The 16,355-nt window shown below is 34.2% G+C and overlaps 1 protein-coding gene across 7 annotated transcripts in view; it reads right to left on the reverse strand.

Moving 5' to 3' along the window:
* The window catches only part of IMMP2L (inner mitochondrial membrane peptidase subunit 2), a 917,762-nt gene that overhangs the window by 201,443 nt on the left and 699,964 nt on the right, over window positions 1-16,355 (reverse strand). For 5 of the 7 annotated variants that reach the window (XM_024249965.2, XM_063726139.1, XM_024249966.2 and 2 more), the window contains one exon: window positions 14,023-14,125. The exons of the other annotated variants lie outside the window; for them this stretch is intronic. In XM_024249965.2, the coding sequence (XP_024105733.1) occupies window positions 14,023-14,125 (103 nt within the window). The remainder of the gene's footprint in view (window positions 1-14,022; window positions 14,126-16,355) is intronic. 7 annotated transcript variants of the gene reach the window in all.

The raw sequence follows: 16,355 nt of genomic DNA on the forward strand, positions 1-16,355 counted from the left end.
TACCTGATCCAAACTATGACAACCACAATATTCCAGCCCTTGACAATGATTGACTCTTCCAGGGCAGGCACTTAACTCAAGCTAGGCCAATCATAGTCATTTCTCAACTAGATCCTGCCCCACTGGTCATAGCTAATTGGTGCAGGACTGGAACTGGACACAAGCTGACCCTCGATTGAGAACTAGAGGTCACACCATTCCCTGTCCCATGTCTCAAACTGAAATATGCAGCACTGGAAAACTGCTCATGCTCACGGCCATGGGATTAGCCTTCCCCTTAGTCTCAGAAGGCCTTGGAGTGGAAGCAACAGGTATCTGGTAGGGGTAAATGCCACCTCTTTAGTCTCATGATTGAAACCACCTTCAAAGCACTATTCAATGTTGTCTTTGGAGACAAGTGAAGTGACTTGTGATATTTGGGGGGAGACACCATCACAAAAATAATTTCTCTCTCTGCTAGGTGATTTCTTCCATTTTATTATTATTTTCTTTTTATGGTGATGTTGAATTGAGGAGAGATGTTCCTGCTACATTTATTAAAAGTTAAAAGAAAATCCCAGCACCTTGGGAGGCCGAGGCATGTGGATCACTTGAGGGAGGCCAGGAGTTCGAGACCAGCCTGGCCAACATAGTGAAACCGTTTCTGTACTAAAAATACAAAAAAAAATTAGCCTGGCATGGTGGCGCATGCCTGTTGTTCCTAGTTCCAGCTACTCAGGAGTCTGAGGCACAAAAATCCTTTGAACCAGAGGAACAAGTTGCAGTGAGCCAAGAATGTGCCACACTGCACTCAAGCCTGGGTGACAGAGCAAGACTCTATCTCAAAAAAAAAAAAAAAAAAAAAGTTAAAAGAAAGCAGCATTTGTTGGCTGGGCATGGTGGCTCACGCCTTTAATCCCAGCACTTTGGGAGGCTGAGGAGGGCGGATTACCTGAGGTCAGGAGTTTGACACAAGCCTGGCCAACATGGTGAAACCCCGTCTTTACTAAAATTACAAAAAAAAAAAAAAAATTAGCCAGGCATGGTGGCACGCACCTGTAATCCCAGCTACTCAGGAAGCTGAGGCAGGAGAATCCCTTGAACCCAGGAGGCGGAGGTTGCAGTGAGCTGAGATGGTGCCATTGCACTCCAGCATGGGCAACAAGAGTGAAACTCTGTCTCAGGAAAAAAAAAAAAAAAAAAAGAAAGAAAGCAACATTTGTAAGAGGTGATATTCATCTCTCTGTCTCTCTTTTTCTGTGAAAGGTTACTAGATTTCCTCCTTTTGGGGAGAAGTAGAAAAAATAATTTTGAGAGCAGGAGAGATCTCCCCTCTAAAGGAGGGGCTACTACTTAGGGGGATAAAAAAATCAGGGGCTGAGAACACAGAATGCATGATGAGTTTTGAAGACAATGTATTTTACTCTAAGCCTACTTCACTTTCAACCAAGTGGAAAAAATATATAGGGTATTTTTTTGTGCATCTATAAATGATTTTGTTTTGCATGATTTGTGATGTTTTTGGCTGGCTTACTTTTAAACAGGATTGGAGTAATACAAAAGCACATTAAAGCAGACATATTAGGCAAAGGATCATGGTAATAGTCTCACGGCCATTTGGGAGAATTTCAGGAATTAAAAACAGAGAATGTTGTAAATAACTTTATTAAGAGGGCAGTCTTCCTGAGCCTAAAGGATGGGAATAATATATCAATTTTGGGTAGTCTCTATATACACAAGCATATCCTTCTTAAATTCTTTCCATAAGGGGGCATCCTCTTCATAATCCATCTTATGATCAAATACCAAATTTACTTTGATGTGACAAAAAAAGGTATTGTGAATAGTGAACTTCAAAAGAATGAGCAGTAAGATGGTTAGGGGTACTGATAGGGTGGAAAAGAATATAATAAAATTTCACATTAATATAATATTATTATACCAAACATATAATAGTAGGAAAATTTTCTTGCAATAAAACAGTAGCTTAAATAATGTTCTTCCATCTAAAAAAATACTTCTTAAGATGGTTGGTTTCTTTAAATTAAAATACAGAGAAATATTATGTGACTATAATAACAACAGAACTTACTCTTTAAAATGTACCTAAAGTTCTTTATAAAATATACTACTGTGACTCAACAGTATAATACTGTCTTAGTCTGCTTGTGCTGCTATAACAGAATGCCGCAGATTGGGTAATTTATAATAAAAAATATATTGACTCACAGCTTTAGAGACTGGGAAGTCCAATATTAAGGAACCAGCAGGTTTGATGATTCTGATTTCAAGATGGCACCTTGAATACTGCATCCTCTGGAGGAGAATACTTTTTCCACACATAGCAGGAGGCAGAAGGGCAAAGAGGAAAAAGGGGACTGAAGTCACCCTTTTATAAGGAATTAATCCCAGCCATGAGGATGGAATCCTCGTGGCCTAATGACCTCTTAAACATCTGACCTGGTAATACTGTTACAATGGCACTTAAATTTCAACATGTATTTTGGAAGGGATTCAAAAAGTCACAAATACTACTTGAAAAAATATAACGGTTTAACCAGTAATGCCCATCTGGGCAAAAAAGCTATTTAAGTACCATGCACTTTGATGAATGACCTTTAAAATAGCCTTCCTCATTTTATACTATTACTTTTCAGTCAGTGCAGGATAACGCATTAAATCTAAAAACAATGGCGCAGTGAAACCATGCTAGTAGATTTAAAGAATCCATTAATTTAATGGTAATTGTCATTTCCTATTCAGTACATATTCCTATTCAGTACAATATTCCTATTCAGTATATTTTCTTTGTTTGAAAGACTATGCTTTGTTTTTGTGTTTGTGTTTTTATTTTTTTAATGACAGAAGAATGCAATACAGTGTTTTAAAAGACTCCGTACCAAATATTTTGTGAAGTAGAATTTCTCCTTCACTAGAGTCTAGATAATTCCATAATGACTTGTAGAAATGACATAATTTATAATCTCATTAGGTTTTTGTGAAATGAAACTTAATTTATATGAACAACCCAAATATAATCATGGCTAATTTGAGAGGAATGTTTCATTTGCCTGCAGCTTCCCAGCAAATACTAGGCAGACAGAGTTTAAACCTTCAGTGGGGAATAGGCAGATGCATTTCACAAAAAGGAAGATTTAAGCAGCTTTGAAAATGGTTTGGTCGAAGCTCTTCAACTGTAAATAAAATCACTGGAAGTCTAAGTGAAACTTCAGCCTAATGTAGTTGTTAGTCTAAGTAGGTCCTAGTTAATGACTATTATTTTTATGAAAATCAGGCTTAGTAATCAAAAAAGTTCAATATTCCGCAACTTGGTGAAGCCTTATAGTTTCCCCTTTCTTTCCACTGATTATATCCTAATTTAAATTGACAATATCAATATACTTATTTTAATACAGTAACTTCATTTAAAGGGGAGATTAATGTAACTTGAAAGTAGTGTGAACATTCTATATCATTTCTTCAAAAAAATTGATACATTTCTTTTTGAAAATATTTTTAATTAAAATATTTATTTACAACTTCCCACAATGTGTTGACGTATTGAAAATATTTTAATTTTCAAAAAATATATATTTGTGTATGTTTTAAATAATAATGACAAAGAAATTTTTAAAACATGCTTCTCTATCAGAGGGTTTACCAAAATATTCGCCCTTCTATGTTTCCTTCTTTTAACCTCTACATTTTGGGAATTGTCTATACGTTTTGAAACATGCGAGAACTTTACCAAAAAGAGTAGAAAAGGCTGGTGAAATGAGTGGGGGGTTAATTGACATGGATGCTAAGTGTAACAGAATGGAACTTTGATACTTCGATGGAATATTTGCCTATAAGCTTAAGGAGTCATGAACAAGACTGGACTGCCACTCCCAACGTCAGGGACACAAATCTAATCATTAGCAGGCAGCACAATTCTCATCACGTAGCCAAGACTGCTGCTCATGCTTAATTTTAAGGTTTGACCCATCAGAGATAAGCATGAAGTTAGTTCAGTATTCCAGCTGGTGAATTTCTCTGACAGATGTGGTGAGTTAATACGAGGCAGCAGAATCTAACAGACATCAAACCAATTATTGGTTCCTAAGGACTCTCATAAGTCAATCTACTTCATATTTTTATTACTACCACCTTTGCCTAATGCCTAATCATCTCCCATTTGAACTAACAGTATTATCAAATAATTGCATTTTCTACCTATATCCTATTTCCAATCTAATCTTCCATTCATAATTTTCCCAAACCAGTCTTGCCAGGATACCTCTCGTAACTTATTACTCTCCTGTTCCAAAATGTAAACTGCTTTTTAGTCCCTTCTAAATAATGTTCAAATTTCTGACTTTCCTATTAACAGCCAGACATAATCAGTCCTAAACCAATCTTTCTAAAGTTATCTATTACTAATTCACTAGGATCAGAGGTTGGCAAGCTTTTTAAATAAAGAGCAGATAATAAATATTTTAGGATTTGTGGGATATAAATCTCTCTCGCAAGCAAGTACTTAACTCAGCCGTTACAGTGGGAAAGCAGCCATAGTCAATATGAAAGCCAGAGTGTGGCTGTGTTCCAACATAACTTCTTTTATACAGAAATAGGAATGGGCCAGATTTGGTTCAAGGGCCATATTTCACTGAACCCTGTTCTAGATGAACCTTTACTGTGCAGAAATTGGCCATTAACTGTGTCATGAAACAGCTGTTAAACTCTGTTCCCACTTCTGGGCTACAGGGATACAAGGATGAGTTAGCTCCCATAGCTGCCTTGGCAAAGTTCACAGTCTTTACACACACAGAATCACTGTGCAATTATACTGCAAATTCTGTGTGGGGTAACTGGCTTAGTCAGAAGCAAAACTTCATGTTAGAGTAGGTCTGGAAGTAGTCATTGTCCAGATTAAGGTGGGCAGGCACAAGATAATGAAAGGGAGAAAAAAAGACAGGCTGTGCCAAAATACAAAAATGCAAAATCAAATGGTGAATTTATGGAATGATCAAGGCATAGGCAGGTAAGATGGATCTGGAAAATTTGGTGGGAGACAGAATCAAAAGGGTTTGACTGCCCTGCTAATGACTTTACACTAGCTGTTTTGAGCCAGACTGCGCTTAGGCCTCGGCAAGAGGCACTGCTTTTTTGGTGCCTGTGTTTTTGAGAAACCTGCACATCACAAGTTTTACAAAAATTAAGTTTATTAAAGAACACATGGGTCCCTATGCCATTCAAGATCTGGCATTAAGCACTAGCAAAGTGTGACATTCTAACTCTGATTATTCACCAGGTATTTACTCATAAAAAACTAACACCATTAAGGACCCAGACATATGTTTTTCCATATATTTTATATTCTTAAAAAAACAAAAAACAAAAAACAAAAAGCACAATGGATTGATTCCAAATGCCATGAAACTTTACCAGTTGATCACAGGCAGGATTTTAGCCATCTAAGCACTTAGCTTAGAAGAAGGAAATTAAATGACCTAACAAGCCTTCTCAGCTTAGGGGCCACAGATTCTTGTATACTCAGTATCATTTGCCAGTAGCTGAGCGCCCCTGTTCTTTCTGCTCTTCATGTTTCAACTTGTGATTCTAGAATTCTAGAGGTACTCAGGAAAACACAATATTCACCACAGTTGTGCATGGTGACAAAGGAAACATTTGTGACTACTTAAATTTATATGTATGTAGTTGAGGGTATGAAATGCATGGAGCATGATACTCTTTACATTGACAAGCACGTAGAAATTGAACCCTCAAACCTGTGAATAGATTTCCTTTTATAAAAATATGTAATAAAATGTAATTAATTCTTTAAATACTTAAAAATTCAGTTCTATTTAAATAATTTTGATGTAATTTTATGTTAATAGTTATTTATATTTTGACTTTTGGTTTGAAAAGATACATTTTGATATTTTACAAAAAATCTTTTCGAAAGACTTGAAAAAATTTACTTTTAAATGTTTTACATTTATTTTCATCTACATTTTCATTAACATATATTTAAATTATCTATACTAAATACAATTAAATATTATTTTAATCCTTCATATCATTCACTGTTGTCAATAGAATGCATAGCATGTGAAAATCTTGATTATAACAACATAGTGATTTTGCTGAAATGGAGGCCAGAAAAAAAATGTATAAATGAATTTAAAATGTATTTAAAAAAACTGAAAAGTAACAGCTTGGAATTTTCATTTAGAATATATATGTAATTTAACGCTTATGTATATTTTAATTTTATTACTCTTCCAAACATCACAGACCTTTCAACAGAATACTCAAATGTGTAATAATACTTAAATTCAGTCATCTTTGTTTGCTGGTTTTAGCCATATGGAGGTATATTTATCGAGTTAGGAAAAGTAACATATTTCATTTAACAGTTTGCTAACTTAATTTATAGTTAAATGTTAAATATTTGGACATGTAGTATTTAGACCTCCATGCCTGCCTTAGGCCTCACATATATTAGGGGACGATCTAATATTTATAAGTAGGTTGGAGTCACTGATGTCAACTTTTAATATTTTAACTTATGCAGTTATGAGAAATAGTCTATTATAGCAGGCGTGGTGGCTCATGCCTATAATCCCAGCACCTTGAGAGGCCGAGGCGGACGGATCAATTGAGGCCAGGAGTTTGAGACCAGCCTGGTCAACATGGTGAAACCCTGTCTCTACTAAAAATGCAAAAATTAGCCTGCTGTGGTGTGCACCTGTCATCTCAGCTACTTGGGAGGCTGAGGTAGGAAAATCACTTGAACCCAGGAGGCGGAGGTTGCAGTGAGCTGAGATTGTGCCACTGTACTCCAGCCTGGGTGAAAGAGAGAGACTCCATCTCAAAAAAAAAAAAAAAAAAGGAAGTATTATTTTATATTTTAGACGTAAAAAGTATAAAGCATGATGTAATGAACATCTGTATGCTCCCACTCTGCTTCAGATATAAGTACCGTAACTTGGTGCCTTTGTATACTCACTCCTCCCCAAAAACATTCATTCTCATCTTTTCCAGAGGTAACCAATCCTGAATTTTTTACTGCTATTTTAAATGGCAAATTCTTTAAAAGTATGTTTTCTATTTTTTGATGATATCTAGCCATGTTTCATCATGTATATAATAGCTATTATACTACTAAGTTTGCATAATTGTCTTAATAGTTCTGCAGATTCCTCTTGGGACTTCTAAGGAGACAATACCATACTTATGAAAAACAACAGTTTGGAATCTTCATTTCCCATTCCTACATCTTTTATTTCTCTTTCTTGACTTAATCTGCACTGGTAATGACCTTTAGCATAATGTCAAATATAAGTGGTAAGAGAGGGCTTTCTTGCCTTGTTTCTTTATTGAATATAGTAGGTACTGTAGGTTGATAATATTGTTGTTAGGAAGCAAAATAATGTGATCAGGATTCTTTTCAGAAAAATCATTAGTGACAGAAATATCAGTTGCAGCAGAATTCTTTAGGAGTCATATTACAAAAATAACTTCTATTTAATGCAAAAGTCATGGGGCCTGTGATGACCTATCAATAGAACACACGTTATGGCTCTGATTCTGATGACTATAGTAAAAAACTGCATTTTCGCTTGCTTGATTCACCAAGTTAGACAAATCTTAATATACCAAAAACTCACATGAGTCTTACTATGAATAATGTCTAAAAGTGTAGTTATCTTGATTCACTACAGGGTCCATTTATGGCTCCATTATACAAAAAAGATCACCCAAGTTACTCAAAATCAAACTGATCTTTTTCAAATACAACCAATAAGATACTGACACAGAGCAAAGTCTTTTTAAAGATTACCCAACAGGTTTTCAGAAAATAAAAAATTTCCAAAAAAAGCTGACTCCCAGCTCAGTCAAAAGAATGTTATTTACATAGTTTGGTGTTTACAAAGTTATTTACATAGTTTGCTATTTATTAAAAGAAGTGGAGAGTAAATAATTACCCACCAAATATTTTATAAGTATATATCCATGTAAATGAGGCAATTTAACCTCAAACTTTGAATCTCAGTATATTCAATACTAGACTTTTTTTGTCTTATGGGCGCCTCATATTTTCCATTTTATTTTTCTATGTATACCCAGTTATGTAGGCACCAATTACATCTTACAAGTAAAATAAAGTCTTCAACCTCACTTTAAAAAAAATTCTAAGCACTATAAAATTGCTAAATTAATAACCCCTGCAAATGTTTCACTAAATCTTGGCTCCTGACCTATTATCAGTAAATATATATTTCTAATAAAATGAATGTGTTTAATTCTGTAACTAAACGGCCCAAAGGAACAGTATCTGCCATAGCAATGAAGTCTAATGACAATTCTGCTGACATTCTTCTATCTAAAAATGAAATCATGTGGAAAATGATTTCTACACTAGCAGAATAATTAAGACATAAGATAAAATTTGATTTGGTAGGAATGGAAGCTAAGATTGCCTCTTCTGTTGGGGAGATGGGTGACATTATTTATTTCACCACCATATTATGTTTCCAAGCTCTCTTTTTAAAATCATATATATTTTTTCATGTCTTAATTACAGCAACAAATCCAATAAACAATGAAGGTAATCCTGAGGGACTTTCTGTTTCATTTTACTGCATGGACATTTCTTGGTGTTGAACACAGCTTCTGAGAATGGGCTCTCTTTTGAGACTTAGTTATCTTTGGTTACACAAATATTTTCATTATAATGGTATCTCCTTTAAGTGGCTTTGATCTTTTTATGAGATGTATGCCTTTGTCTATACCAGTCAAATGAAAATTATATCTAGGTAAAGAATGTGAGGTTGCCAGGTTCCAGCACTGTTTATGGGAACCATGAGAAACATTTGATGAAAAACCACAAGGTAAGGCTTTATGACTTATTAACAAAAACCATAAAACTATTGTTACCAATATTTTTCTATAAAATACAGATTATTTTAGTTCCTACCAAAATTTTCTAAAGAATAAGCATGTACTACAAGCAACAAGAAAATATAACCAATTAAAGTCTAAGCACTATTTTTTCAAAGAAATTGTGAAGAGAATACTTCATTTGGATCCTGTCAACACTGTCTAATGACCTTTTTTAAATCTGAAATGGCTGATTTTAAATAAAAGCTATTCTAGCTGCTCTAGAGAAGTTACAAAAGGAAAATACTACAATTCGACAATAAAAAATGCAATGAAAATTCATTCTCGTGTATCACAAGATTATTCTGTATTGTATAGGCAGAATATTTTCAATGCAGCTGAAACCCATTAACCACTCTAGGCATAAATCACTTCATTCACAAAACATACAGCATCTAGAGCGCTTTATGTAATGCAGGATTTTTACCAAATAGTTATTTTAACTGATTTCAGAACACTCTGTTCTACCAAATCCTCCTGGGAGATTTCATGGGTTTTCATACACAAATGCTCTACTTCTCGAAGAGGCTCTGTCATACCCCCATCTATGGTATTTGCTACAATGTGTTGTGAAGGACTGATTGTCTCTCTCCCTTCCATCCTTCCTTGAGAGTGGGGATTATACCCTAGTAATGGTAGCATGTATTGACCCTCTTACCTGCTCCTTCTAGGCATCAGGGTATGTTTTAATGCTTAGTGATAGTGGCAAAAGAATTCAGAAGGCGTGTCACAGGTTCAGTGCACTTCTTATTATCTATGACCTGAATCTCTGTCCTTAAAATCTCTGACTACTTTAAACATTTCCCAAAACTCAGTCCCAATTCCTCTCTTTGTCAAGTGTCAAGTGCCTTCCTTCCTTCCTTCCTTCCGTCCGTCCGTCCGTCCGTCCGTCCGTCCGTCCTTCCTTCCTTCCTCTCTCTCTCTCTCTCCCTCTCTCTCTCTTTCTTGACAGAGTTTCTCTGTTGTTTCCCAGGCTCCAGTGCAATGGTGCAATCTCGGCTCACTGCAACCTCCACCTCCCAGGTTCAAGTGATTCTCTTGCCTCAGCCTCCCAAGTAGCTGGGATTACAGGCATGCACCACCATGCCTGGCTGATTTTTGTATTTTTAGTAGAGACGGGATTTCACCATGCTGGTCAGGCTGGTCTTGAACTCCTGACCTCAGGTGATCCACCCGCCTCGGCCTCCCAAAGAGCTGGGATTACAGGCATGAGCCACCACGCCCGGCTGTCAAGTGCTCTTAAAATAAAAAGTCCCATTCTTTCATCCTTCCTGCAACTCCAAGAATCTATTGTTTTGTTTTGTTTTTGTTTTTGTTTTACCAAAGAAGCATTATATAGGGGAAAAAAATCAAAACAGGTATGACTAGATACTAAATTGCTTAAAATGTCCATTTCCCACATATATTATAGAATCTAGTAATCTCTGCCTGGTTAAATGTAACTCTTATTTCTCCTGACGCATCCCACCCATCAGGCTCCACAAGCCAAAATCAAGGTGGGCAAATCACAGGTGCTCAAAAATGTGTCTTGAAGGCATAAATGAAAAGCTTTGCATGATATAAAAACATAAACTTTACTTTTTCTCCTTTACTTTTCACTGGTTTTTAAAAAGTGAAAATTTTTTTGCACTTCATAAACTTCGAAAAGAATTCTATGGAATTTTAACATTCATTTTCCACACTTTTCTAAAAACATAAACTTTACTTTTTCTACTTTACTTTTCACTGGTTTTTAAAAAGTGAAAAATTTTTTGTACTTCATAAACTTCAAAAGGAATTCTATGGAATTTTAATATTCATCTTCCACAGTTGTCTATTTATCATCACTTTTCAGACCACCAGTTCATTTCATTAATAAATAATAGTTCTAATGCTCATTTATTGCTAAAACTATCATCTCCTATTAGGCATATTTCCTTCACAAAACACTCTAGGGGGCTAATATTTTATCTAATAAGGTATCAATGAAATAAGTGATTGAATTAGCTCTTTTCCAAATGACTTGGAACTAAAAAGAACTCATATTCAGTATAACTCGAAGTTTCCATTCTCAGAAAGAGGCACTCTATCATAAATAGTTTCTGCATCTGAATTATTCAGTTATGCTTCATATTCCCTGCATACAAATTGTTCACAAGGCCACACTATGATCACAAACCTAAAAATCAAAATACATTTATACATCTTAGAAAGGTTATGTTTGCCTTGAAATGTGTAAGCTAAAAGTTTTTCTTCTAATGTCCTTTGGTCAAAGTAGCTGAAATAAATTATATATTTTAGGTGCTAAATAAATAAATAATTTACTTTAGATTTATTTTTAGATACTAGAATTTCACAAATCACTATGCAGGAACAGTGAAAGTATCTCAGTTGCTCTCAATTTAAAGCTAGATAAAAATGATAGAAAAACTTCAAAGTGGAAAGTGTACAAGCTAACTGGAGGCCATAGAAAGAATCACATTTGTGTTTTCAGTAAATGGAACATATTATCTAGGAGAACAGTTCAAATATAATTACTAAAATTAATATTTATAATAAATGAAAGAATTGCTGCATGCATTTTTAATTGAAGAGTCTGTCAATGTGAAGTAGTTAAAAATCACTATAAGAAATATCACAGTTATATATACATACAAATACAAATACAAAATTTACTTTTTATGTGCTTCCATTTTAAAGCAAGCAAAATTTCTCACTATCTACGATAATCAGTTATTTTGTGTGCCGGTGAAGAACATCATGGCTACAATAGAAAATGTATTTATCTACATAGAAGTAGGTGTTGTAAAGGAAAAGACACTAATTTCTTTCACAGAGAAAGAAATTACTGAGAGAAATGCTTAGAAAATATTCTAAGCAACTATAAAGCAACACATTAGAATCACCATGTCTTTATGATATAATCCAGTAAAATCAAGTAGTAATACGGACTGAACAACACTTCCAGACAATTATCACAATTTTAAAATAAACTTATGAAAGATATTTATCGCACTAGAAATGCAAACTAAAGTCGTAAATTGGCAAATCCATATCATGAGACGATAGGACATTTTCCATCATTGTGCAATGATCATATACTCAAGAGGGTTAGCATAAAGATATTTCACAGAGACATCGCACACAATGGAAACATTTCATACCCAGTCACATCTGTGATGAGAGAGACATAAAATGGCTTTTAGGTAATCTTTTTCACTTGCGAGTTGCTACAAAATTTTGTCACAAGAGTCACTTCTATACTGTAAGTGACCTAAAATATTTCCAATCTGTTTATTTCATCTTTAGTATACCTTACAAAAATTAGATTATATTTTTGTAATAATTACCACTCAAAGGCAAGAGAAGGCCTTAGTAGTATTTATTATCATCATTGCAACTAGAAAAAAAAGAAGTAGGAGTAGTTTGCTAAAGTTATCTTCTACACAATTATATATGCTTATCCAACTCTAGCTCTATTACTGTACTGTCAGCCAAAGATGAGTCAAAGTAGCTGCTCCATTAGTGACAGCAGGAGTGTGCCCTCATACTATGTGAAAGAAATTGTTTTATTAGAGATCACCAACATTAAATTTTAGAAAAAAACTATATGGATAAAATTTTTTTCACAAACATATCTAAAGGTATTCAATATTAACTTATACAAGTTGAATATCCCTTATCCAAAATACTTGAAACCAGAAGTATTTCAAATTTTGGATTTTTTTTATTTTGGAGTATTTGCACTATACTTACTGGATGAGCGTATCTAATCCCAAAATTTGAAATCCAAAATGCTCCAATGAACACTTCCTTTGAGTATCATATTGGTGCCCAGTAATCTAAGAATTTTGGAGCATTTCAGATTTCAGACTTTTGGATTGGGATGCTCAACTTATATATATGTTAACAAGTATAGATATGTCTACCTTTAGGAAAATCTAATGAGTGAAGATCCAAGCTTTTAAACACACTAGATAATGAGAAGCAGGTGTAGTGCCAGTTAACTCAAAGATTCACTTTATATTATGAGCTATTGCAGGGATTCATAAATACAGAATTTCTGTATACATTCAACATGAAAAAACTCACAAAATACCAGTTTAGTCTCAATTCTATGGAGTACAAGCATGGAATAAGGAATGTCTGCATTTCTACTATAAACTCAATGCTTCTAACATTCTACTGATAAAGGGTGACAGATTATGCCACTCTAAAATATGCCACTTTGACGTAAGGATTACTTTAAGCTAAAGGCACTTGACAAACAGCAGATGCAAAAAGGGCATTCTAATCTTTCCCTTTTCTTCCTGAAAGCAGGAGATACAATTTTTCATGTGAAAGATGCCTTCCCTGTACCAGGAGGAAAAAAAAACACTATTCCATGGGAAGTCATGGCAGGGGGCGCGGAGGGGCTTCTGTACAAACACACCTTGTTAAAATGTGTTAAAATAATTATCTTCCTTTAGCCTCGCCACATAATTTAGTCACTTTTCCACAATTAGGTCTCTTTGTTCAATCTAACATAAAAGTATGTACGTTTTTCCACCTGTTGGGTCTTCATTTCTTTATGAGGGCTCCTGCGTCACCTAAAACTTATTTTAAATTTGTTTGCTTTTCTCCTATGACTCTGTCTTATGTCAAATTAATTCTCCGGCCCAGCTGGGACCCTAAGAGGGTAGAGGTAAAGTTTGCTTCCTGTACATTTACCAATATGATTTATATTACACTTGCATTTTAAACTAATGATTTAGAAAACTGATGCCTATAGGTCTTGTACACATTATGTCTGCTACACATCAACTGAAAATATAAGCTACAAAGTATTCCCACGGGAGAAAAAAAGATCTTCCAATTTGGAATAAGGCAGTTGGCCAAAAGCATTTTTTGGTACTTTGTTGAAGTGTCTGAGTTTTTTTTTCTAAGAAACACACGTGCACATACATACCTACATACACACTCTGATAGTGTACCTTATCTATGATACTTAAAAGGAAATTTTCAAACATAAACTATTCCAGTATAAAATTCATTATCAGTCTTGGCTGAGTTACCTGAATAACCTGTCTGACATACTTTTGTTCTCACCTTTGAAATCCAATTATATCAACAAGAAGATAAAAGATGACTTACCGGCCCAAAAGAATTACTGTCAAAACTGTGTCCATGATGATCACCTTCAACCCAGATGTGACCACGGGGGACTTTGACATACCGGTTTTTGTGTCCTATGGTTCTGGAAATAAACAGTGTAACTACTGAGATATGAGTAGAAAAGAGATCAAACTGCTGAGCATACAAACTCAGGAATGGCGAAAATATTATATAGATGTTACAGACAGGTTAACCATGAAGCTTCTCCATAATTTCATTTTTAAGGAAGATGTGGTTACAGCAATTTGAATCTATTCACAGTATTTTTTTCTTTTTATATTTCTATAGGTAAGAATTTCGTGCTTAGATAAAATGTATTGGCACTAAATATAATGTGTTATTTAATATAATTCACAATATTCTAAATATGTATTTATGAAATCCAGTAAGCCCTAACAAAATACAGATCTATTTTTTTTTAACATTTGCTTTTAAGTCAATATTCAGCTTTTCCTACTGATTCATGCACAACTACAGTCTTCATTTTTTTCGGTCAAACTTCTCAAACCAATAGACAACAGTTTTCATACCCTCTTAATACTCTAAATTTTAGCATAAGTAAGAAATAAAGGAAAGAACATAATCTGAATAACTTCTTGTTAGATAAAAACTATCAGTATCAGTTGAAAATTTTTAACCAGCACTAAAGTATTCCTAAAAATGAAAATTTTTTAACAATTGTGAAGACTAAAGATCGATGATACACATGTTGCAAAACATTCTATATTCTTAATGTTGGCAAGGAAATGGACTAAGAAAAGGCTATCTCACACAGTTTTTGTAGCAATGTACAATGGTATAATGTTTTTCCCTATATTTCCATTTTAGGCCAATTTTTGGTACATTTTTAAGATACTAAAATGTTTGTGCCTTTTGACTTAGTTATTCTACTTGTAGAAATCCATTTGAAAAATAAAATCAGAAATATAGACAAATTTATTCATTACAAGGGGTGTTCAAACAAGGCTTTTTATAGCAAAAAAAATAATTTACCTAAATATTCAACAACACAGAATTGGTTCAATAAATTATGATACAACCAACTAAATGAAAGAGACAGGCTTACAATAAAATATTATCCTAATCCCACAATAAGAAGTTATTTTGGGGCAGAGACTGCTTTTTTTTTTTTTTCTTTTATCCCCTAAAAAGCTCAGGAAAACACCTGGCCTAAAGAAGCTTCTCAGTAAGTGTTGGCTGAATGAAGGAATGAATAAATATCACCTCCAAGGCTGCAGAGTTCAGCAACTGAGCTTGGCATACATACTGTTCTTTGAGGTGGTGTCCCTTTGAGACTATTTTTATTAGTTAGCAAGTTGTATATGTGCAGAATGATACATTAAAAAAACTAAACATAAATTGGTGCTACAGAAACTGAAACGATTCATTATCTAGGATGGTTTTTAATTTTCAAGATAATTTCAGTGTTGAATTACCTTACTTTAAATCAGTAAATCATTCATGCAAGGAAGCAATATTGTAGCTATTAGAAGCTCACAGTAAGTTAATGACTGCTGTTTATTTTTAATTACTATTGGGAAGAAAGTTTTCAGCTTTTTAAAGAAAAGTGAAAAACAAGTTGAACACATCTTACCATCATATACTCTGTAATATAAGTGTTCTTCAATTAAAATCAGTCAATTAGTTCCTGACATCACTACAGCTTTTATTATTAGATTGCTTCTAAGAACTAATATTCTACATGAAATGTTAATGACAACGAGAATATCCTTTTACTTAATTGTTGGCAAGGCATACTCTCCAAATCAGTCCAAACATTTGTTCACCTTATTAAGCTGGGTATTTTGGATAAATGCTCAGAAAGAAAACAATTACCAATTTTGTCTCTTCAAATAACCATTCAAGAATTACAAAGGAAAACCAGCATAAAATCATTTCTGCAGTGACATGGTGAGTTTTAAATCAAGCATATTCCAGAAACCAGAAGAGTGATATGAAACCAAGATTGAGTTTTAATGTCATATAAGCCAAGATACTTGTGATAGAAAGCAACAGCATCATAAAAGACCAGTGACAGTTACACGTTTCCTTGCACTGACCGTCTTATCTGAAAAATTTAAATATAGCCTTTATCCTGTTATTTTCTAGCTGCTTACAGTGCTTTATTTTTCTTTTCTGAGCCTGCTAACACTTGATATACATTTATGGGTTTGTTTGTTTCTTTTTTATGTCCCTCCACTAGAATGCAGTCTTTGGAACTTTGCCTTATTTGTTCACAAGAGTATCCCCAGAGCCCAGAACAGACTACACAGAGTGCTCAGTAAACATTTGTTAAATGAATGACCAAATGA

The sequence above is a fragment of the Pongo abelii genome, chromosome 6 (genome assembly GCF_028885655.2).
Source record: "Pongo abelii isolate AG06213 chromosome 6, NHGRI_mPonAbe1-v2.0_pri, whole genome shotgun sequence".
Lineage (NCBI taxonomy): Eukaryota > Metazoa > Chordata > Mammalia > Primates > Hominidae > Pongo > Pongo abelii.